At 41.3% G+C, this 25,248-nt stretch overlaps 3 protein-coding genes across 4 annotated transcripts in view; 2 read left to right on the plus strand and 1 right to left on the minus strand.

Moving 5' to 3' along the window:
* The window catches only part of LOC126390053 (heme oxygenase-like), a 160,006-nt gene that overhangs the window by 109,783 nt on the left and 24,975 nt on the right, over positions 1-25,248 (minus strand). The gene's annotated exons all lie outside the window — the stretch shown is intronic.
* s1pr5b (sphingosine-1-phosphate receptor 5b) lies at positions 1,822-6,387 on the plus strand. Its single transcript, XM_050044135.1, has 2 exons — positions 1,822-1,957; positions 3,388-6,387. The coding sequence occupies exon 2, from the start codon at positions 3,647-3,649 to the stop codon at positions 4,871-4,873; it is 1,227 nt and encodes a 408-aa protein (XP_049900092.1). The 5' UTR covers positions 1,822-1,957; positions 3,388-3,646; the 3' UTR covers positions 4,874-6,387.
* Positions 8,209-24,832, plus strand: keap1b (kelch-like ECH-associated protein 1b). 2 transcript variants are annotated; one of them, XM_050044127.1, is made up of 7 exons: positions 8,209-8,284; positions 13,571-14,907; positions 15,795-16,040; positions 17,193-17,869; positions 20,103-20,308; positions 21,130-21,306; positions 22,110-24,832. In XM_050044127.1, the coding sequence occupies exons 2-7, from the start codon at positions 14,602-14,604 to the stop codon at positions 22,373-22,375; spliced, it is 1,878 nt and encodes a 625-aa protein (XP_049900084.1). In that variant the 5' UTR covers positions 8,209-8,284; positions 13,571-14,601; the 3' UTR covers positions 22,376-24,832. The 2 variants fall into 2 exon arrangements, with proteins under 2 accessions (XP_049900084.1, XP_049900083.1); XM_050044126.1 differs by lacking the exon at positions 8,209-8,284 and adding an exon at positions 8,759-8,903.

Raw genomic sequence — 25,248 nt, forward strand, 5'->3', positions numbered from 1 at the left:
CTAAAAAACAACCAGTAACACGCCATCCACAATCCAGATGACAAAGTCAGCTTATATACTATATCAGTGTAGAAAATGTAATATGATACGTATGAAACTTGCAAATGAAGTGTACTTGTGGTTTGCAGAAACAAACACTAACGTGATTGGACTGCCATGTGAGACTGAGAGAGTCGGAGAAGCAGTGTGATGGCAGGGAAAGAAAGAAAGAAATGTGCTTGTGTATTGTCCACACTCAGCCATGCACAAAGGAGCCAGAGGATTCTTCAGCTAAACCAGGTAATAATCACACAGCAAACAGGTTTAGTTGAAGGAAAACTCTGTTTGAATAGTCAGACACTGCAAAGTAATGTACCACAGGAGTAGCCGGATAAAGAGCAGGATTTCCAACTGTCAAAAGACAGTAGGTAAAGAAAGTAAATAGGTGTCACAGCAAAAGAAAAGTCAGTGCTGTTTCAGATGTGTTTGGGGTAAATGTCATGTCAACATGTCAGCATATCAATCACTGGCTTTGAAACAAAACAAACAAAAACAAACTAATAAAAGTTATATTCTAGGCTCATACAGCATCCTGTTCACCTCTCCCCTGCTTTGTTTTGTCCTGATAAACCTTCAGCCGCACGCCCTACAGCAGAGGCTTCGCAGGTAAACAGCCAAAGCATGTCAAAGCATGCTGCAATTTCACTGACAGACTCTGGGAACTGGGATGCCATCATTGCAACATAAACCATGTGAATCGTATTCGCTCCACTTCCCTGGCTGCATAAGTAGGGGATGGTAGAATGGATAATCGTGGGAGCAATAAATCTAAAGTCTGAGGAAGTCGGGGAAAACAAAAGCTTAGCGTGTACATTTCAGCTGGCTTGGGGAGTTTGGGGAAATGTCACTGAGCCGTGGCTTATCAAAACTGGTTCTTCCAGCACAATAGCAGCCGTTATTTCCCTTTTATTTCTTTAGAAAATTGAAAAGTGGTGTTTGTGTAGCCACCATAACTCATAATTTGATGTTTCTCAATGCACTTTCAGATAATTTTGCAGTCTTGCAGATGTTTCCTGCTCACAGACTGATTGTCTTCTTGTAGTCCACACACTGTATATTGCATGTAGATACCCATAGGCGTAGGTTGCAGGGGGGACGCAGGGGACATGTCGCCCTCAGTATTTAGAACGTGTGCATTTGTCCCTCCCACAAGAAAAATGTGAAAGTAGCAGAGACTTTTATTTTAACAAAAGTGCAGACATTTGTGCAGAAAAGGCACAAATTGGCGCATAGAAATTCATCAGAATGCAGGAAATGAATGATACTCAAATTTTTTTGGCCTGTTTTTTATGCCCTTGTAGATATCACATGTACCCGATTTTAGGGAATTTTTAAGGATGGGGCCTGTGTAAGCAAGTTTCTCTTGCTGTCATTGTAGTATCATTGTACACAGAGATGAGCCTTCATGACGATATCAGAAAGATACAGTGTATATCACCCATCAGTCTGATCGATGACACTGTGAATTCTGAAATGTGAACAAATCTCACGGCTGCAACAGTTGTGGCTGTGTAATCAGAGGTGCTGCTTTCACTGACAGGCCTCACTGAGATCTTAATATTTTGATTGTTCCAGCTCCTCCTCATCTGTCAATCATCAAGAAGAGATTTTATGGTGTGCGGCCAGGAGACATATCTTTTTTCTACATGTGTTTGCATGCACACAACTGTGTGTTAATGCATGCATAAGAGTGAGAGAGAGAGAATGCTTGAGGAAGAGAGGGAAAATGTGAGGGGGAGTGAGAGAGTTTGGGTTAAGACCAACCCCCTTTAGCTGTTGCATGTTTCAACTAAGGTCTCACTTCACTCCCTCTGCCTTGTCAGTTTGACTGTGAGTCATTTGGTGCTCGTGTTTGGATTCTCCTCACTGGAAAGCAGATGAAGTGCAGGATAAGGGCAACGCTACATTAATTTTTAAGGTAATTTCATTGTGATTCTTTCTTATTCTGATGCAATGTGTGGCACATGATCATTTTTATACGATTGCATTTGTGCTGTGTTTAAACAGAACAGAATGATGAGAGAAACACAATTATAATCTCGTCAATAATCAAAGGATTGCTTGTGATTTGTTTGAAATAAGATTTATTACTGTAATGTTTAAATTAATCTTTTGCTTTATGACACTGTTAACACCCAAAGAAAAGAAAGACTTCTAAAACGTACAGGAGATTGTACTATAAGCAACAATGGTGAAAAAAAAAAAAAAACCCAAAAAATTTGTTTCATTTTAAAATGTTTTAAAACAGTCAGGATTTAAAAATGTTTTTTTGTCTTGTCATTATTATAAACACAAATTTTTATTCTTGTGATTATAGCATATGTATTCTCTCAGTCACACCTCTTCGTAGATAACTGACATTAAGATACTGGTATTCATTCATGATCTCATTCATATTTTTTTCCATGGTCATTCTCTCCCATTGAGGGACTCAACGCTCAGCTTTTGGGCCAACATGGACAAATTATATTAATTTCCTACATTCTTGGCAGCAGATTGAATGGGTTTATGTCTCTAGACCATTTGTTAAATGTTAACATATGACTCAAGAGGCGAGAAAAACATTCCCTCACGCGACAGAGACTCAGAGGAATGCAACTCTAATCACCCCTGATTGTTTTTACCATTAACAATGAAAGCTAAAATAATTCAACCACAACCTTCAGCATATTTGTGATCATAGTTTGCAAATGTTGCAGACGGTGGACGTGATGTTTAAGTGTATTTGCATGTGTGGGTGGAAGACTTCAAACACACCTCATCTATACTGTGAAAGTGGAATGGTGATGCTGGGGTGGGGGCTGGGGGGGGGCAGCAACATGTGTGCCAAATTAAGTGCACATGTTGTGATGGTTCTTGTCTAACAACCTTACAGTGACTGATGCACTTTAAACACGACTGGAAGGACTAAATGTTTGACCTTAAAAAGATCCCTCTGTGCTTTCAGTATTTAGTATCACATTCATACCCTGCAAACACAAAAAGAAATAATCACTCATCTGTTTTAGTGGATGTCATGAGGTTTATGCTGTAATTTAAATTTCCTATCATCACAATTTACACTCAAGCGTTACAGGAAATGTATATACATGTGCATTCAACTTAACTACGCCTATGCTTTGCGTCTGTGGATTTATGATTCATGTGTTTTGACTCATTACATTTTTGTGGCTAAATGTCTTAAATGTCAGTGTGACATAACCTAGTCCTTTGAAAATGTATGAATGTTAACTTTAATTTAAGAGTTTGATTTCAAGTTAATCTATTAAGGATTGTGAATTCAGTTTTTAGCCATTCTGCATTCACTCTTTCCATCATTTTTCATGCTTTTTTCATGCCTTCCTGCAGCGTCTGGACCCTCTAAACCAGGACAAGCGGAGCTCAAGAGCACCATCTTCTGGCAGAAAAGAAAACATCTGGGGATCCTTGTGGATTACACTGTATCAACTTCATAATCCCTTCCTTAACTGAAAGAGCTCAGACATCTTTTTTGTGTATCTTCTTTGGACAAATTCTTCACAGCTCCGACTGCAACAAAAAACATGTCAACAAATATGACTTTATAGCCACCAACTGTAAGCAGAATAGAAGAAAAGCAATAAAAAGCATGGAGGCTTCAAGTTCTGCTCATGCAGGGACTCCCTTCTCTACACCCATACTCCCCACCTCCCCCACACCCTCCTCTCCAGGCTACTTGCAGTTTTTCTGGGAGTACCAGGACATTTCTGTCCTTGTGGAGCATTACAACTACACCGGCAAGCTGCAGAAAGACCGCTACCGCGAAGGACTCAAACCTGAAGGCATTGCGTTCCTGGTGGTGTGTCTCCTCATCGTCCTGGAGAACGCTGTGGTTCTCATCGCCATATGGAGGAACAAGAAGTTCCACCTGCCCATGTATTACCTGCTGGGCAACCTGACTCTATCCGATCTGCTGGCTGGGATTACATACATGGCCAACATCATCATGTCCGGACCTAATACTTTGAAACTGACTCCGTTGCTATGGTTCCTCAGGGAGGGAGGGGTCTTCATCACTCTGGCAGCCTCTATAATTAGTTTGCTGGCCATTGCAATTGAACGCCATGTTACTATGGTGACTATGAGGCCATACCACGGGGCAAAGAAGGGACGGATGTTGGCACTGATTGGTGCAAGCTGGGCCCTGGCAGGGTTTCTGGGGGTCCTCCCAATTTTGGGGTGGAACTGCATCCACAGACTGGACCAGTGTTCAACAGTCCTCCCACTTTATTCCAAGAGCTACATCCTCTTCTGCGTGTCTGTGTTTAGCGCAGTGCTCCTGGCCATCGTTGTCCTTTATGTCAGAGTGTTTCGAATTGTCCGCACCAACACGCAGCGCCAGCGGCTGGGCCTGTCAGGCAGCATGAGGAAAGGCTTAGCAAGGAAGTCGCAGAAGTACATCGCCCTCCTCAAGACGGTCACCATCGTGGTAGGCGTCTTCATTGCCTGTTGGCTGCCCCTCTTCGTACTCCTCCTCCTGGATTTTTTCTGCCCCACCCGCAGTTGTCGCCTGCTTTACAAGGCCGATTACTTCCTAGGAGTAGCTATGGTCAACTCACTCCTCAACCCCATCATCTACACTCTGACCAGTAAGGACATGAGGAGAGCCATTCTCAGGCTGCTCTGTCGGCCTTGTCTGATGACCAGAGATGGCCAGGTGAAGAAGATTGGGATGCCATTCCTGGAGTGCAGTTTCAGTAAAACTGAGGTGGCGTCCCAGAAGCTAGAGGGGGGACCAGAGACGACCATTTCCTCTGGAAACGTTATCACCCCATCTCCTATTAAGGCCCTTTACCCTAGACTCTTCAAGTCATAAGGACTTAGACTGATTGATTGAGTCCATACGTGTGTGAATGGGTTTCCCACTGAACAGAGGACATGTAGCACATCTTCTTTGGAGAAGAAGCAGTTCTGGTATTCTCCAATTTGGAGCATAGCCAGAATCAGAGTTTGTATGAAATATTACGAAGGCACAAGAGAATCATGTTTAGACAAATGTCTCACCTTGACGAGTCAGAAGTGGTGCAGAACTTTGTGAGATGATTACAAAACAAAAAGATGCCACTCAAATGTGAACAAGAAATCAGACTCTTTTATGAGTAGATGCTAGTGATGAGTCTCCTTAACTAATTTGCACTGAAATATCACAATGAATAGAGAAGCAGCTTGGATTCAGTTTTCTTGTGGTTCTGTAGTTTGTGTCTAAACTTGGAAGGAAACTTCTGTAAACCCCAAAGACTCGTGACTGAAAAAAAAAAATGTAAATGCAACCTTTTCTGGGTTGATGGTGAATGAGTGTGGTTGGCTTTGACCTTTTTTTCAGTTTCTTATTGAAGTGCCTTAAATATAGCACAAACACTTCTATAAGTGCATAACTATGTGTAATCTGTTCATCTCCAGACACCTGGATTTCGCTGGTTCGAAGGCCCATGGTGTGCTAGATTTGTTCAGATAAATTCGTATGGACCCCCCCACACACACATATTTGTGTATGTGATGCAGGGAGGGTAACAGGGAAACTGAAAGATAACAGGAAAGGGAGAGGTGGCGCTCACTCTTAACTGTTCTTACAGCTCGGCGAAGAATGCTGTGGTATAGCTGTGGGAGGGAGATGCAACATTAAAATCCCCCGACTGTTTTGAAATGACAGATGGTTAACTTATCTGATGCCAAATGGAAAGTTGTTGGGGTTTGGTGTCCAACTTTATTTCAAATGTCAGTCTGACATCTGCAGGAAAACTGCAACAACAAAATGTCAACATGTAATGTGATTAACTGACAGATGTTACCAAAAAAAGGCCTTTTCCCCATAACATGGTGATATTTTAACGGAAAACCAGATCAGCTGCAGTTGCATCACTTGTAAGTATAAGCCTAATAAATTATTACGTCAGAGATTTCAGATTAAGTTGTAGGTGTCGTAAATCACCATTATCCAGCTGCAGGACTTTTAAGGGCAAGAATGTGCCTGCACTTTTAAGCTAAATCATGTGGAATGAGTGCAATTATTCCAATACTTCCCTTCACCATCCATCATGTCAGCAGAATATTTCCGTTTTAGTTTGAGGTACTGATTTTTTGTTATTATGAAATGAGTTTGACATCAGTCTTTTTATACGAATATGTGTTTTTTTAAGTGCAGTCTTTCCAGACCTTAATTGATGAATGTGGTAGTGTGCTTTTTTGTACTGTAATTCATGTAGTGAACTTTTTGTATTTCTGAAGACTTTTCATATCTTCTGTATTGTAAATTATATCTGTTTTGTAACAAGTAAAAGCAAACTTTACCTTTCTTTTCATAAAAGAAATAAAAACTGTTGTCTTAAAGGATTCTGAAGAGGTCTTGGTTTGTTTTTACTGTGTGTGCACTCATTTAAGCGTGTGTGTTTCTTTTCATGTAGCTGAGGTTGTTTGAATGGAAGAACAGTTCTTGAAGAAGCACCACAGGAAGTCGGCCCCCTTGTCTCACATCTGGTAATGGCATTGGCCTAGATACAGCGTTCCTCTACAAGCTCTATATGTCTCAGGACGGATCAGGCACCTCACAATGTGCCTTTTATTTAAAACCTGAGAACTCAGTTTTTCTTTTTTTCTTATTCTGTCAACCCGTGGGTGAGACTGGCCATTGCCTTGCCTTGACTTGCTGTCCACACTGTTCCCAAATGAAACAGAGAAAGACCACATTCAGCTGGCTAAAATGTTGTTCCCTGGGAGCTGTACATTCTGCAAACAGTAGAAACTCAACAGACTGTTAATTCAATTAAAGTTTGTGTGTTTCCCGACATTACCGAGGACTGAAAAAGACATTGTAGTACTGCTATGGGACGTAGAGATATATTTACTTAACATCATGCATTTAAAAACACTGCTTTGTGGTGTGATTATTATAAATACCACAGATTCAAAAAACTGACAAATGTGGAATAAAGTTCTTGATCTGGTTTGTAATTCTGCAAGCACAATTGCTGGAGTATTGCCACTGCACAAACAAATCTAAAACATGAATACTGTAGATCTGACTCTGAACATGAGTGTGATATGACAGGGCAATTATTTTTAGCTTGTTTAAACAGTGTTTGTGCAGTAATCTATTTAGGGACATACATATGTTAACTTTTCACACCTCTTATTATGTGCAAAACAGCTCTAGGGCATTCATTCTTGCAAAGCAAAGGCTACGGAAACCAAACAGGCAACCTGACAAACTATAGGCCTATAGTTGTTTCACTTCTGATTTCACCCACACTGACCTGAAGACATATTTACCTAGGATAACATGTATCACACAGCACTGGGATACCTTTGATATGATTTGTATGGGTGCAGGTGTTCCTCCATATGTTGGCGGTATTCACCAACACTGTGCCTGCTGACAGAGGTCAACAAGTCAGGGAATCTTTGCTGCCCCCTCCCAGCTTCCTTCCTGCTGCTGGAATCATACAACAAACTGGACAGGTAGAAGACATAAGTCATCTGTGGCAAATGCCAAGGACAGTCCCAGCTACAGGCTTGTATTACACATGTACAGATATATGCTGTACTGTTCCCTGTGCCTGCATAGCTTTGTGAAAAATCTGAGTGGTAACATGTGTAGGTAAGGAGTGCAGCTTTAACCTCAGATGCATGGGGAGCAGACAGACGACACAATGCTTGTCTAGGAGTGTCCATGCAGTGCCCCAAGGCTAACCCCACCTAATTCCTCTGACTGGAATTACACAGAGAGTGAGGGCAGAGTCATTGCTCAGCTAGGGTGAATGCTGATTCAAGGCTTGTCATATCGTATCAGGGAATTTTCATGTCTGTTGATGCTTCATCATCAATTTCACCGACCCTGAGGGAGCAGAGATTTAATCTCAGCATGACTTATTTGGTTTAATCAGCTGTGAATTGAGGCTATGAGGCTCAACAAAGCTTTAATATTTTTTCTACTATGCAAGTATTGGCAGCTCACTTTCACGTGACTAAATCTGTGAACATGTAATGTGTTGAGAGGCAGTAACATAAAGTGGGTCTTAGTGACTGCAGTTTCACAGCTGGCTTTTTGGTGCCACCTTGTGGATGTTTGCTAGAATAAAGTATGCTGTGTACTGTATTGACCTGAATTACGTATTTTTGCAAGAGAGGGGAAAACTTACTGGTGTGTCAGCACCTGCCTGGAGCATATTTCTGTCAAGCTGCTAGGAGCTTCTCATAAACATGGATGGGGGAAGGGGACTTGACAAGGAAGGTGAGCTACATGTAGAGATAAGGGGGCAAATTGGGTTAGAAGGTAGTCTAATTGGGGGTCATTAGAGCCTTGTTAAATGAGCGTCATTGTGCCTTTTTACCGCCATTAAACAATAGCGTTTTAGTAATTTCCTGTTTGAATTTCACATTTTAAACAGGCTGCTTGAGCTTGAGGTGTGCTAATACTGAATTCGCTTTACGTGTTTTCCTAGTCTTACTCAACATAACGCAATATTGTTTTCAACTTGGCACAATGCGTGGTGCTATTGAGAGCTATTTCTTTCCATATAGTTGACACATGAGGCCAGAGTGGTGATAACATTGTATTATTTGTAACAGATTTGATTGACGTTGGTTGAAGCTACAGTTTTTGGCATCCTGCCTCGCTGTTCCTTCACTCTGAGGAGTCCTTCTCAATAAAAGCCCCCTCCCTCGGGACGCATTTCACTTCCATTACTCGTCAACGGAGGCGGGTTCAGCTCTGTGGAGGCGGGCTCTTATTGTGAAAGCGAGGGGAGGCCGGTACAATGCTTAGTCACGGTGAGTTACAGCTTTCCCCCCCTCCTTCCTATGTGGCGCACAGCTCGGCAGACCGCGATGGAGGAATTGAACTAGTCTACGTGAGTTTCTTTTATGACAAATTTAAGCCATCACTAATGATTAATACGAACTGTAATGATGGTAGATGTGAAAGCTAGCCGTAGCACTGTGTTTCCATAGCGCTTTGTTAGCATTTTTGTGCTCGCGGCTCACAGCCGTTACGCTGCTGTCTATTATTAGGAGCCTATTTTGCTGTCAGCTCTGTTTCCGAAACGTTTAACTTGTTATTCGTGGTGTCTCCGGCTGTTTGTCATCTATACATTGAGTTCACTGTTCGTCGGAATCCAAACAGAGGATTTAGTCGGTTCTTCTTCACCTGTGTCGCCCTTATTTCGGTGCATGCCAGCGCTCTGGGTTATATTTGATGAAAACAAGCGCAGAAATGATCATTGGGGGAAACGGTGCTTTGTGTGAAGGTTCTTAATGTTAGAGGGATGGCGCGGAAATCTAATTCCTTTTGGGTTTATGTAAGGACTGGCTGCTCTTCTGGGTCATGTTTTGGTACAGCCAGTTCCACTGTTTGCTCGGTGAAGAGTTCAGGATGAGTCACTCAGGAGAGCTCCTTGCCAAAAATGCAAGTGAAACACGTTGAACACTCGTGTTTATTTGTTACTCTCACTTTACATGTAACTTTGAAGTGTGAATCACTCGAGTTATTGTGCACGCCATGCTGAATGGCAGCCAAGGATTGCAGGCCTGAACTGTAGTTATCAAACTGGGGGTCTACCAGGGGTCCTTGAAGGTGTCACAGAGAATCCCAAAGTAGGCTATTGAGAAATTATTCAATCTACTGGTAATATACTATTAATAGATGACACTATTACTACTATCTAACATCCCTCAACACTATGAGAGTATTTATGAGGGTGTATGTTTGATCATAAGTTGCCATACACCCACTGATTTTACCACTTAATACATTTGATCTAAATGTGTATCAACCACAGAGCTGTGATTCCTTGAAACACTAGTCATAGTTGATGGACAAAAGGACATCAAATGAAAACTATATCAAATGATCTTTGACGTCATGTTAAGTCAAGTTATTCAGTTTCTTTCCAGCTTCTCAATTGTGATGGTATATGCCACTTCTCTCTGTTTTATATATATTGTTGTTTTTTTCCCCTTTGCACTGTTGGTCAGAAAAGACATTTGAAAATGTCACTTTGGACTTTAGGAAATTGTGATGGACATTTTTCAGTTGGTAGAGGGAATGATCTGCAGATAAACTAATGATTAGTCACAGCGGTAAGTGCTTGATTTTCAAATGTCAGAATTCACAAATTCACAGAGCCCAAGGGGCTTATTTTGTCCAAAAAAATGGTACCCGAATTTCAAAGAAAGAACACTTAAGAGCACGTACAGGGCTCAACAATAACGATCACCCAATTGCCCAGGGCAAGTAAAATGTCATGCTGGGCTAAACCCAGCAGCTTAATGGGGCAAATAGTAAAATATAATTAAGCACATCATTTTACCTGGAGCTGATGATGGAAGTAGTTCAGCAGTGAGGCATCTTGCTCCCTTCTTATCTCTGTTAAGATGTGCACATGCACAGTACTACATGATAATTAACTTTAGTCTTTGTTGTTATTAGGTAACTGCCAATAGATAAAATATGAATAGGGGCAATTTACTTCAGACAAGTATATCTCTGACTCAGTTGCCCAACTGGGTAAAGTGAAAGAACAAATTAGCGTTGGATTTGTAGGATTTAATAGCATCTAGCGATGAGGATTGAGGGTTGCAACCAGCTGAGATTTCTCCCATGTGCCAAGTGTGAACCCATGGTCAGAATTCCTTTGGTGTTCATTGTTCAGGCGTGGTTTACCGATAGCTGAATTATCCACAGAGGTCCCTTCCTCTCCAAAAGAAACAGACCAGGTAATAAAAATACTGAATAAAACAGTTTCACATTAGTAATCAGTGTTGTTCCTACGCTTGGCTCATCGTGGAGGGGCTGCTAACTGTAGTAGCCTATGTGAAAACGAAAATAGCCTTATTTAGAGCTAGTGTTTGGTTTGTCCGCTCTTTGCTACGGCTCATTTTGAGGCAATGAAAACACTGAAGAAAAAATTCTTATTTCATTACATTTTATTTCTGCCAAAATATCCCCCTAAATCCTACAGACTGGACCTTTTAAACAATGAATCGATCATCAAAACAAACTAATTTTCTGTCGGTCAATAAATCAACTGGTTGTTTCAGCTGTAACTGAGCTGTATTCAGTAACAAATATCTTCTCTTTGGTCCAGTTGGAGCAAACTGTGCTGCGGTGATTGTTTGTTCAGCTTTGCATAAAAGAGGGAACCTCTGCTCTTGTATCTAAAGGGAATCAGCCTTCAGTGTCATACCTGAGAATGCTACTGTATATTTTAATTGCATGAATGATCAGAGATATGCATCAGGCACAAACATAGACTTGGAGTCTGTTTGTCAGTGAGCCGTTACCGTCTGCCTGTTGAGCAACATGTTCTCCAGTGAAACTATTTCACCCAGAAACCTGCAGAGAGAAAAGCACAGCAGTAAGTCGGAATGGCAGTGTGTTTCACATTACTGCTGGCTGACTGCCTTTATGACAAGCTCCATGATGGTTGCTGACAAGTCACCACCATCTTTGGATAAAATGAAAAAATATTTTGTTTGCGTCATCTTAACTGTTTAAAGAGCAGGACACAATAACCTACTTGCAGAGCTGGAAGCAGCAGGGCCTTCCGTGCACTGCGCCCTCTTATCACCACTTTAGGTAATGATTGTCTGTGTGCACAATTTATGGGTGCTTTGTTATATAACTCTGAACACGCACAGCGGCATTGTTGCTGAGTAACTCTGACTCTTCAGAGAATCAGAGAAAACCAGACGGACAATTAGCCACTGCTGACTGCTCTTTGTACTGTATGTCACTGCTAAAGGCAGTTCATGTTCAGGAAAGAAGTTAGATTGTCAGAAAAGAGAGGAATTATTTTGGCAGCATCCCTTTTGGTCATTTCAATGGTGTCCAACAGAGCAAGTGCTCTTCATGGACCTTAGCTCACATATTACCAAAAGAAGTATTTATTTCCAAACAAGTCTGCATAGCTATCTCCTGTTGTGTTATCATCCCCTGCAGTGGGTTTCTCCAGACCTCTCAAGTAAAAGCTCTTGATTCTGATCAAAAGATATTTTTTGCCAAATTGTCACGTGTGTGTGAAATGCTAGCGCGTGTCTGTTGTTGGTAAGAATCAGTAAGAGTGTGCTTTGATTTTGTTGGCCGGTGCACAAACTGCTCCCTCTGTTCCAACATCCAGCTGGATTGGTCACAGGACAGAGTGAAAACACTCCGCCATGCTGGCCAGCTAAATTCAAGCCTAATTTAAGTCACTCCCATCGTCACTGAAAAATGGATGTTTCTCCCCCATTATTCCTTGCACGCTTGCTTACATTGTTACATACTTGTCCCTTTTTGCTAAAATTGGAAGACTCTTAAGTAGTGCAATGTTTATAAATTTAGTCTTCGGTTCATATGTTGACAAGGCTGTGAAGCTGCGGTTGAATCTTCTTATCGCAGACACCTATAAACAAAGATAAAAGGAACTATTAAAATGAGCTATGGTGACTTAAAGTAGCACACTCATCATGAGAAGGAAGAAACCTTGACTTTTCTGAACTGCTCCAGGAAGAAAACAACTAGGGTGTGAGAGGCTTGATAATTGTCCCTCTTTGTGTAGATAAACTTTTGTCTTAAATACACACATACCCATAAATGATCTTAAAAAGTATCACATTGTCTTAAATTCAGATTGGATGGGTCTTGAATGTTTTTTACGTACCTCACTGCATTTTAACAGGAGGGAAACACTAGTCAGTGGTAGAACAGACTTAAACATAACACTCGTACAGTGTTGTGCATGTTTGTACTTCACAAGAGCTCGCTCAGAGTTTGATTCGCACAGATTTAAATGAAGTAGTTCATGTTCATGGTTGACAACTGAAATTTTGAGTTAAGTACACAGTCCCAAAAAGTGATTGTAATTAAAATAAAATCCTGTGGTATTCACAGATATTTACCAAGACTGGTCCAATGCTTCAACTGGATGTGTCGTTTTAAAACTTGTTACCGATGTGGCTGACAGTTGGACTTGTTTTTTCAAACCTGGGGGGAACAATTTTCATTAAAATGTGAGATTTTTTTGTAACTTTCAAATATCCATATGAACTGGCTTCAGCAATGCCGATATCTGCGTTGTCTTGCTGGTGTTGCATCAGCATGCAGGGTGCTATAAATCCTTGTGTTCCATAAAAAGTTGTTAACTGTTGTGAGAGTAACAACGCTCATGTTCAAGTTCATAAGTTGCAAACTGAAGTGTTCAGTCGACACTTCACCAAAAATATGAGCCCATACAACGCACAACACTGAACCTGTATGCCTCAATGCCTGTATTTTCGCCACCTCTACGCATTTAGAACACGCAGTGTGTTTAGATGGAAGTTTTCTTTCAAAGTGATATTAAAAAGGTCTTGTTTATACCTGTAGACACCCCAAGACAATGTATTTTTCAGCATTTAGCCGATGCGTGCATTGACGTGCTCACGGATTTAAACAGTGGCACGATTTATTAAGTGTGTGTTATAAATTGTTTCAAAGAATGTGACCACTGACTATATATACATACAACCTCACTGTCTCTCTTTCTCTCTTTCCTCTCAGTTGTCAGCTGAGCCAAAAGCTTCCTGGTAAACACAGCAGTGCAAACAGATTCCATAGCTGGGTAACCTCGAGGAAGCTGTCTCCGGAGAAAGCCACCGAACACCTCCCCAAGTTACCCTTATGACACTTTTGGCACTCGACCCTGTTTTTTTTTTTTCCCCTTTTCAAAGTCGACGAGCCTTCTACTGCCTCATCTACAGTATCTGTCTCTGCAGCTCTCAGCGCAAGTGTAGCCCTCTGAAGGGAGATTTAATTATTACCTCTTAAAATGAAGCCGTAAATCTGACTCCTTTTTTTCCCCTCTCTGGAGTAATCAGTATGCAAGACTGACCTGCACCAGTGGTTAATCTCTCAAGAATTTATATTAATGTTCAGACATGTTCATTTTTTACGTTTGGGATATCTGAGGAGCTACTGTGTTGGAGACATTTTACCCAGTCTAAATACATTAGGCGACAAACTCCAGAGACAGACAGAAAAGAGACAGATACTTTTATTTGTCAGGACTGATTGACAAGTTTCTGTTGATCCCCGAAGAGAGGCAAGAAAAACACAAACATTTGAAAGTCTCAAAGTCTTTTGAGTCTCGCACTTGTTCAGTTTACACTGTCATAAAAACATTCTGTACCTGATATTTTCTCACTCTGTTCTGAAAAGTTGAATTCCTCGGACAAAGCCAGAAGAATCCTGAACTCATTTTGATCATGTCGGAACTGCAACATGTAAAAGTACAATCAGCCAGGACTGGCAGCTCACATAGAGGTCTCTAATAATGCCATAATGAGCAGTATGACTGGACTCAAGTATTGAACAGAGCAAAGAAATCCTAATGTCCACGTAAATCAGACTTAAACGTGAACTCTTCCACACAAACAGAAATCGGGTGTCAAGGAGAGCCTGGGGCTTTTGGATAACCCAAGTGTTGGTTCAAAGTCATATTTCACCCACCCCTGTGCATGGTGCAAGGATGCCCCATAACACTGCCCACTGTTCTTGAGGAAGAGACCGAGGAGGAGGAGACAGGATAGGAAATGACAGAGTGTCTGACAGAATGCAAAGCGCTGGTGACTCCATCCACGCGCAACGGCCACCGGGTCTTCAGCTACACGCTAGAGAGCCACACTGCGGCCGCCTTCGCCATTATGAACGAGCTGCGTCTGGAGCGTCAGCTGTGCGACGTCACGCTGCGAGTGCGCTACAAAGACCTGGAGGCGGTGGACTTTGTTGCTCACAAGGTGGTGTTGGCCTCCTCGTCACCGGTCTTCAGGGCCATGTTCACCAACGGCCTGAAGGAGTGTGGTATGGAGTTGGTGCCCATTGAGGGGATCCATCCCAGGGTGAGTTGGGTGTCATCTTTTCTTTATGCTAATCTTTGCTTTGTTTGATTCGACAGAAAATCCCACCCAAATATAACTGAGACATCAGAATAATGATCATAAAACGATTACACAATTGCATTGTTATTTCTTTGACCCTAAGTTGTATTGGCACAATATCTACTTTACTACTTTACAGCACAACACCATTTTTTTACAGTACTAAACAGGAATAGGGCCACTGTTCTTGTTGCATAAACCGGTGCTTATTTAAAGGCTTCAGCCTCTTGCCATATTATCCTTACAACAGAAAGGAGTGGGTTTTGTGGGAAATGTCGTAATTTCCCAAATCATTTGAATTCTCACAGTGGTTTGGTGTGCGCAAGAGGTTTCTGATTGCTTTGAAAGCAGCCTCTCTTTTGTTACTGGTTATACCTCAGTATAATAATCAGAATGAATTAACAGTTATATGCAATTATGTACATAGACAGATAATGTTACAAATACGGAGGGGAAAAACTGATCACCAAAAAGTGATGTCTGCCTAACTCTACATGAAATTCTTCCCTCAAGGTTGGCTTAATGTATACACAATGAAAAAGTTGGCTGAGTACACTTAGTTTGACCTTTTACTTACCCTGGATGTTTACAAAGCTGAGGCACACAAATGAACACAGTATCTAACTCTTGTTAGCCTATGAGATGCCAATCTGTCTGGAAAAATGAATAGGAACTGATATAAATAGCATCAGAGCCTGATTTTTCCTCCTTCTCTTCTTTGCCCTGTTCTGCCTCATCCCGTCCCTCTCACATGACACTATCCCTCTTCACCCTGGTCCTTCTCCCTCTTCTCTACCTCAACCTTTTCCCCTATTCTTCCTTTGTATGTTCCTTTCTCACTCACTCAGGTTATGGACCGACTGATAGAGTTTGCCTACACAGCCAGCATCTCGGTGGGGGAGAAGTGTGTGATTCACGTGATGAACGGAGCTGTCATGTACCAGATAGACAGCGTGGTCAAGGCCTGCTGTGATTTCCTCGTCCAGCAGCTCGACCCCAGCAACGCCATCGGCATTGCCAACTTCGCAGAGCAGATCGGTTGCACGGAGCTCCACCAGAAGGCCCGCGAGTACATCTACATGAACTTCAGCCAGGTAAAGCTTCAGCTGGGTTTCTAATAAAAAAGCCCCATGGTGTTGTCTGTAATCATAAATAGTTTTTGTTAGATTTTTTTAGAATATTTTTTTGGTATTTTTTGTTTTATTTGATACTTGACAATGTAGATACAGACAGGAAATGAGGGAGCATAACTTACCACAAGGGACCCAGTCAGGGGAAATTGTTGTTATTGTAATGTAGAATGTCATATTTTAACTACTAAAACAGTGACATGGCATAAATGTGTCTGCACAGCTCATGATTGGAAAAAGAAACTGAGCTGTCAGTTCTACTCACTCAAGTTTGTGTGGAAAGAGTCTTGTGTTGTGACTAAACGCTGTTTCACTCGTTCCACTGTGGTTTCCGGTGGTTGTCTTTTCCGCTTTGTACCTGCTGGCCCGTGCCCTTGTGTGACAATTGTCAAGAATGCAAGGTATGATTCAGATTAGTATGCGCATTTACCTGTGCAGCAAAAAAGAAATGAAAGCACACTTGATATCACTGATAAGTTGATCAGAAACAGGGCAGTGGCAGATGTATTATGTAATATCTATCAGTGGCTCAGTCTTTCGTAAGTTTTAGGCTTTTCTTTACAAACGAATAAATTGAGGTCTTGTCATCGACTTTACAAAAAAGTTAAAGGAAATAGAAGCAAAAAAGTTTTTTTCTAAAGCAATTTGTTTTACTCCACATAAAAGAAACAAATAGTCTTATGTTTAATCACATACATGCCTCTGCGAATTTGGTTTAAAATATACTACTATTCTCATAGAGGGAATCCAGATTTCCTGAGTGTTCAGGCTGTGTGCTAGTCTAAATAAGCCTTATCTTCTCACTGTATTGTCTCCCAAATAATCTTGACATTTGACCAAAGTGTCACACACGGGCAGAAGCCTGGATTTGTTTTAAACCATCATCAGTCACAGTTTACTGACAGATTGACAACTGACAGTTGTCAGATTAATCAATGATGAAAATATTCCTGAGTCGCACGCTTAAATTAATCCGCTTTCCTCAACACGGTTTTACCATCTATAATTTTAATGACTAATAGACACTTGTGTGTAAATTTGATTAATTTTATATTTAATCAATTAGATGGCTTGCATTATGAAAGTCAGAGTTTTAATCCCTACTCATGTCCCTAGGTGGCGACCCAGGAAGAGTTCTTCAACTTGTCCCATTGCCAGCTGGTCACCCTCATCAGTCGTGATGAGCTCAATGTGCGCTGTGAGTCTGAAGTCTTCCAGGCATGTGTGGCCTGGGTGCGCTACGACCGGGAGAACCGGCGGCCGTATGTCCAGGCGTTACTCCAGGCTGTCCGCTGCCATTCCCTCACCCCCAACTTCCTGCAGGCCCAGCTCCAGTCTCTGGACTGGGACCCCCAGTGCAAAGACTACCTGGCCCAGATCTTCCAGGACCTCACCCTCCACAAACCCACCAAAGTAATTTCTTGCCGAACGCCCAAGGTGCCACAGCTCATCTACACAGCAGGGGGTTATTTTCGTCAGTCTCTCAGCTACCTGGAAGCGTATAACCCCTGTACAGGAGCCTGGCTTCGGCTGGCTGACCTGCAGGTACCTCGCAGTGGCCTCGCAGCTTGTGTGATCAGTGGGCTTTTCTACGCTGTTGGTGGAAGAAACAATGCACCTGATGGCAACATGGACTCAAATGCATTGGACTGCTACAATCCAATGAACAACTGCTGGCTGCCATGTGCACCGATGAGCGTACCCAGGAACCGGATTGGAGTTGGTGTCATCGATGGCATGATATATGCAGTTGGTGGATCACATGGGTGCATTCATCACAATAGTGTTGAAAGGTAATTTTTCATGTTTAATCGTATTTTAATGGTGTTATTTTATATATTTTATTATTATTAGTAAGGTGGGGAAATTGGACAAATATATCGCTGATTGGCTGAGTACACCGGCAGTTTTGTCTTTGTGGGGGTAGGGGGCGATTTTTATCATTTCATTTTACTAATTTAATAGTCTTCCTTCAAAGAACAAGTGAGAGCCACAGTTGTTTGATCAGGCAAGTAAAATATAAATGGGGAGTCTACACACAAACACTCACCCACATATGTGCGTGTGGGAATAAGTCACCAGTTGGCAGGCTGACACTGGCTGGTTGGGAAATTTTAAAGGGGAACACTCTGTTTCCAACTGTTTTACTTTACTCTGGCCACAGTATGAGGTCATAGTGTGCCGGATTTCTTTATATGTACATCTCCTCCAGGCACATTACTGTAAGTGTTAACATTACGTAGCCTACCCTGCTACATGAATCTTTATTGCCGACGTTGTACATTTCTCCTTGAGTTCAGATCCCATTTCTTTTGGAACATGTCCAGTTGTATTTAGAAGCTTTTATTAGTGATTTTTCACAATAGATTCAGCCACTATTCTCTGTTATAGACATTCCCCAGCCACAATGACAGGACAGAGATGCTAAGGTAGGGAAGACCCGGAAAAGCTAACCAATCAGGGCTTTCTTAAAAGGGGGACTAAATGGATCCTTCTCAGAGGGTGAATACAGATGGTCCAGCATAAGCAGTATGAGGAAGATATAGTGTTTTGTTTATCATTAAAGCATGTAAACGTGTTCTAAGTAGAAACCTTAAATACAAATATGAATCTGAAAATTAGCATAATAGGTCTTGTTTAGCACAGCGCGCAACACTACTTTTTCAACAGTTCTCCTGAAGAAACCAAGGTGAATGCTAATGCTGAATTTATTTTGCTAGCAAGTATTGTCAGTGTAGCCATAGCCTGATTTATTGTTGATGATAATAAAAATATGTAACACCAGCCTTATCCTTAAAAGTAGAGCTGCTGCAACAGGCTGCCTACCACTCGGCAGCAGGTACAACTACTGTCAGTGTGCTGCAGGTGTGCTGTGATTTATTAAAAGCCCACATAATTTAGATCATTTGACTTTCAATCTGTCTGTGTTTCTATGGTTTGGCAAGTTCTATTGATTTAGTAATAAATAAGCTACAGGATTTGTTCAGCAGATGACATTCGTAATACAGGCGTATGCTCGAGACTGTTTGCTGTATTTTGTCAATGAGTGCCCAGGAGCAGGAATCAGGTAACTTCCTGGAACGTTATCAGTTTTGTTTTACTTCCTTAAATATATTTATAGTTCACACAAAGCTTCAATGAGGAAGCTTTATTCAACATTTTTGTGGTAGAAAACTAAAGAGAAATTCTAAAAAAAGAATAGTGAAGTTTCTCACCCACAGCCTGTATGTTCCAACTCTTAAGCTGCCATATACTTGTCTTACTTACTTTACTCAAACGAAAACCTTGAGTTAACTGACTTTACAACTGGAAAATTTCATTTTTGTATGTTCAGCTTCTTCTCGACAGCTGGGCTGGACAGTGAGCCAGCAACAACATAAATTTTAATGAGCAATAAAAGGCTGGAGAATGTTTAGCACCAAGTCCATCAACACGTCCCACCAACAAGTGTTAAATGCATTTGTCCTGCTGTGAAGGAATGACTCAAAGCCAGACAGGAACCTGTGGCACAATCCTCAACCTGATAGGTTATCTATAATACAGAGAATTACAGTCTTAATTCACGGTTGAAGATGTACCTATCTCTGATGCAGACAGAGAGCAATGTCAAATGAAAAATATTAACCAGGCACACCACACTGACTAAGAAACAGGAACATGCCTAACCTGTCTGAATGCCCATGCAGTGACTCAGCAGAAAGAAGTGACTTGGCAATGCAGTAGAATCACAGACTGCAGATGCTGAAAATGGATCTGTGCAACAAAGGCCCTGTTTACACCTGGTTTTAATAAGTATAGGTGTGAATGCATCCAATATATGCTCAATTCATCTTGAGCCGATAGCTCAGACCACACGACCACATTCTTTCAGCAGCAGTTGGCAATTCTGTCTGCAGCTCTCACCGGGCCGGCAGTAACACAGATAGGCATAGAGAACATGGTTTTCCAAATCGGGAAATGAATCTTCAAAAAAACAGGAAGTAGTGACAATAAAACAAATCAATATGTGCTGTTCCTTCTCTGCAGGTATGATCCAGAAAGGGACCAGTGGCAGCTGGTAGCCCCCATGTTGACACGGCGTATCGGTGTGGGTGTTGCGGTCATCAACCGGCTGCTTTACGCTGTGGGGGGGTTCGACGGGGCCAACCGACTCAGCTCCTGTGAGTGCTACAACCCTGAGAGGGACGAGTGGAAGACCATGGCCCCCATGAACACTGTGCGCTCTGGAGCTGGTAAGAAAGAGATAGAAAGCTGCTGCAGGACGAAAAACTTGTCACCTTGCATAGTTATGCTATTCCTATTTGGCCTTGCAAGTTGGCATCTGTGTTTTGAGGTTTTCCATTTGCTTCAACAGGCCATCTGATTTCTGATACTGAGATCAAAAGAGGGATTTAAATTAGACAGAAAGGGAGCCCTGGTAGATGAGTGCGGTTATATGGCATGTGTCATAACCAGTGTCACTGGTTTGACTGAAGGCTTTGCTGCATGTTGTACCCTATGTCATACCACAAAACTGATTAATAGGTCTAAAAACCATCCAGGAAGAAAATAAATTGTATTGATTTTATTATGCCCACAATATCAAGTAAAAATCATCTTCAACAGAGTCACAATTGAGAAAAAATAGCTGAAATAATTGAAAAAAAGCCCATCCTACCATCATCATATAAGCATTAGGGGTGCTAAGAATGAGCCTTTATGTATTCTCAATTACATGTATGAGTTGGTGTTAAAATATGTGGATGTGTGATTTAGATTTTTGACAGTGTCATCTTGTCTGTGATGGATATAATTGTATCAAAGTGCTGTTTTTGGACCCTAATGGCAGCACAAAGATACTGATACATGTATGAGTGACATCCTCCAGTGTATCTGTGTAAATGGTCACTGCATGAATGAAGCAATGCAGAAATTCACTTATTTTAAACTTTGTCAAATACATAACTCATTACTAGTGAACTTTGGCTGATGCGAGTGGGATTTTCTACAGTTTGCACTTGTCTAGATTAACTAATACAACACTTGAACAAACTAACCACTGACCCCTTTCCAGGTGTGTGTGCGCTGGGGAATCAAATCTTTGTGATGGGCGGATACGATGGCACCAACCAGCTGAACACAGTGGAGTGCTACGATGTGGAAACTGATGCGTGGAGCTTTGCTGCCTCCATGAGGCACCGACGCAGTGCTCTGGGAGTCACTGCATTACATGGACGCATCTATGTATTGGGTGAGTAGTAGTGCAACTATTGAGAGTAAAAGCCCCAAACTTAAGTAGTGTATAAATTACACTTTAGCTGTCATACCTGTTTTATTTTATTTACAATCAGAGCCACTGACATATGGCTCCTCTTAGTCTTATGAATCAGCAACAGTTGCTTTGGACCTTGGGGTGGTGCCCAGCTAACTGATTTTCAGTCCAACTAACTTTAGCCACTTGTTCTTATATTAATGAAGACATTGTTATCCAGACACTTTTGTTTTCAGTTTAATTTTTAAGATTTCATGTTTAAATTAGAAATCTGTTGGTATGAAATTAAAATAAAGTGAGTGTACCAGACCTCTGTAGCTTCTCCTCATCTCTGCTTGAAGTTAGCAGCTCGTGGCTACATTAACCACTACTAGCATAACACCCCTTAATCTCTGACCAAATTGGCATCAGTTGAATTGCATTGTGGGTAACATAGGCTTCAGGTTTTGAAAAATTGGCAATAAGTTAATAGTTAACATCTAGTTGTTAGTTAGAAACACGTCATTTTCAAATGTAAAATTTGGTTAATGTGACGTGAAGTGAAACACGTTATTTAAAAATGTGAAATTGGTTTCACATGTGAAAGAATCCACTTCACAGGTGTGTTTTTATAGTAAGGCATGTGAAATTAAAAAAAAACAAAAACATTTCTGATTCTGCTTCATCAGTTCTGCTGTTTTTTATTTAACTGTCCATTGTGAGTCGGACAGTGTTATGGTAGAGTTGTCTTTCATTGGACAAAACTATATTCACAGGACAAAATGTCAATGTTCTATTTACAGGAGGTTATGATGGCAACACTTTCCTGGACAGCGTGGAGTGTTATGACCCTGAGAAGGACACCTGGTCGGAGGTGACGCACATGACGTCAGGGCGGAGCGGCGTGGGAGTGGCCGTTACCATGGAGCCGTGCCAGAAAGAATTGCCACAGTGTCAGAAGTCGGAGAGGGAGAGCGGTAGTGCCTCACCGGCCTATCAGTCAGCCAACTCCGGTTTTAGCTCTCACCACAATCAGCGGCAAGGCGGGCCCTTCGGTAAAGGGGCATGAGGCTCATCGCTCAACCCTGTCACACACACAAACACACACACACACACAGATGAGCACCCCAAAACTCCACCCTGTCTTCCCAAATCAAAAGAAAGACCCTCACAACTGATTAGAGACAGAGGTGAGCTGAAACACCACGTGCTGCCTCGCTGGTTCTAGAGATCACACTTGATGTGAAAGCAAAAAAAAAACGTATTAATCGGTAACACTTTATTTTAAAAGTGCAATGTTGATAGTCATCTATAAGGTGACAAAACAAAAAATCCACTTGTCCACTTTGGACTATCCAAATCAAGTATGACCCCAGATCCAACAGTCCACTTTTCTAGACCTGAAAGTTGATTAATTTGTTTGTGCTAAATTTTGTTCCGCCAATTCTGAGAGACCTCAGTCCGTCTGTGTTTTCAGATCTGGTATTTGAAGTCCTCAGTCAGGCCATCATCTCCCAGGTTTGAGCCACGGGAGGAAAGGGCTGCATACTAAAGAGGGCCATTTACTGGCTCAAAGAGTCATCAGGGGCTCTTTATGCTTCAAGCAAAAGTGAAATCTGCAGAGACAAAAAAAGAGTAATTCAAATGATCCCATTATATAAAAGAAAAAAACAAAAAAAGTAGCATTCGTCAGCATAGGCAGTAGAGTTCAAAGTGCCATTACGATGCCTGTGGGCATTAACTGTCATCAGTATATTGACTTGAGGTGCTTTGACGGAAAGACACAGACAGTCACTGTGCGGTGAGTAGAAGTTAGTGAAGTTAACCCAGACAGCCTCAAGATGAAGCTTATAGAGAATGGGCCTCATGCAAGAACATTTTCTGGATCCTCATCCTAAACCTCTCTTACTTTTATCTACACAAGTTCCAAGTCAGAGTCAGCAAACTTGTAACTGCACACATTCGTTGTAAATTTCAGTCCGATGAATGCCACCTGTTAATGAGTAGGTCCGCATTTGTGAGGTTCCTACATAAGCATAATCAGCACACTCAAAATTTCTATTTGAAGCTACTTGTTTAGCTCTGTCTCTTTCATACACAAAATCATCCCCTGGGAGTTAAAGGAAAAGAATCTAACACTGTGGAGTTTCAAGTGCTGATGTTGGAAATCAGACACAAACAACAAATGCAACAGCGTCGTATTAGGGGACCTGAATAGGACAAACACACACTCAAAGGTAGGCTAGAATGAGAAGCAGTGGTCAGGGTAGCATGACACTCAGACGAGAGATTATATTCCATTAAACAGAAGGTGATGTTACACTGTCGGGTGTTCACCTGATCTGTAAACTGCGTAAATATCCCGAGGCAGCTGTCGGAGTCCTCTGCGAGCAACTGTTGAATTGTATAATTTGTCAACACAAAAAATGTCAGTGAAAACCTCAAGAAAAGACAACTTTAAAGACAAGATCTTAGTCAATTGGAAAGCTATGATGCAAATCACACTGATACTGTGAACCTTTGAGTTTCATATGACAGATCTGGACCACCCCTGATTTCTGCTGGGACCTAAAAAAAAATGGTGATTGCCATAAATTCTCTTAAATCACTCACACATAAGTTTAGGATTGAATCTTTTTCTTGCATGAGCCCCAAAGTCTCAAATTCAAGTGCTGGTACAAGAGAAGCAGGACCTTAAAATAACTGCATTGTAACAAATGTGTTCTTTCACTAATAGCCACTGGTAGTTTCATAAAATGTGAAATATTTGGGGACGATGTTGGGAAATGATTGAGTGTTCCTTCTTGTCAGAGAGTCTGGTCCAGTGTATTTGGTGTGTGGTGTGCCAAGAGAACGAGGAAAACGAGTTTCTACTGTGTTTAGTGGACACAGAATATTGTAGCATTTAAAAACCTGGATTCAAACATCTCACTGAACGTGTTTTTATAAACACACTACGTACTGACACAATTGAGAACCTCCCCCCTACAGTCGACTTTTTGGTTTTCACTTCCGCCAGACCTCAGAAACAGAACAGTGACCATGTTTGTGCATCAGTGTTCAGATATTGTACACTGATGACAACAACTTGCATAAAGAAGTGTATTTGTAACAGCAATTTAAGCTACAAAGGTTTTTAAGTGATGTTTTGTACATTGATATTCTATGAAGTCTTGTACAGAATTTCAGAGCTCAGTTTTTTATTTATTTGTTCAGGATCCTTTTGGTTTTCTTGTTCCCTCTGAACTGACATCAGCTTTCTACTGAATTGGACTCTGGTGTTGTGTTTTTTGAATAACTAGCATGCATTGTAACTAAGTAGAAATGCCTGTTCATGCTAATTTTGGATGTTTGTAAAAAAAGAAAAAAAAAAGCTTCACTTTGAAAGGGACTTTTTTTCCTCTCTGTCAGTAGTTGGAATGGAAATTAGGATATTTAAGGTCTGCTTTGTACATTTTTTTCCAGCAAAAATACCCTGTACAATAATACATTGTAAAGTAAAATATATGTTTATTGTACCACTGTAGTCGTGTAATGATTTGTTTTTTCTGATCTTTAGACATATTTTTCTTTTCTGTCTTTGCCCCTAACCGCATGAATATTTGTTTTGATGCGACACATCTAGCTAATGTGGTTTGTGTCAAGAATTTTGGAACATTCACTTAGGTTTATGCAGGTTTTCAAAGTAGCAGTGGCCAGCAGAGGGTGCCACAGCTCTCTTGTTGTTCACTGCATCATCAGTTATCACATCATAAATGTGTATCACATGAATAAATCAATCTAGGTTTCACTATAGATGCCAATAGTCAAAAGTATGTTTGCCTTTTATTTTGTCTTTCATTGAGTGTAAACCTGTGGTAATTGTGCCATAAATCGACCACCCATGACTGCTGCCAACACATCTCATTTCCTTGCCAAACCTGGCAGGTGGATGAGACAGAC

Source organism: Epinephelus moara, chromosome 5 (genome assembly GCF_006386435.1).
Source record: "Epinephelus moara isolate mb chromosome 5, YSFRI_EMoa_1.0, whole genome shotgun sequence".
NCBI classification, from domain to species: domain Eukaryota; kingdom Metazoa; phylum Chordata; class Actinopteri; order Perciformes; family Serranidae; genus Epinephelus; species Epinephelus moara.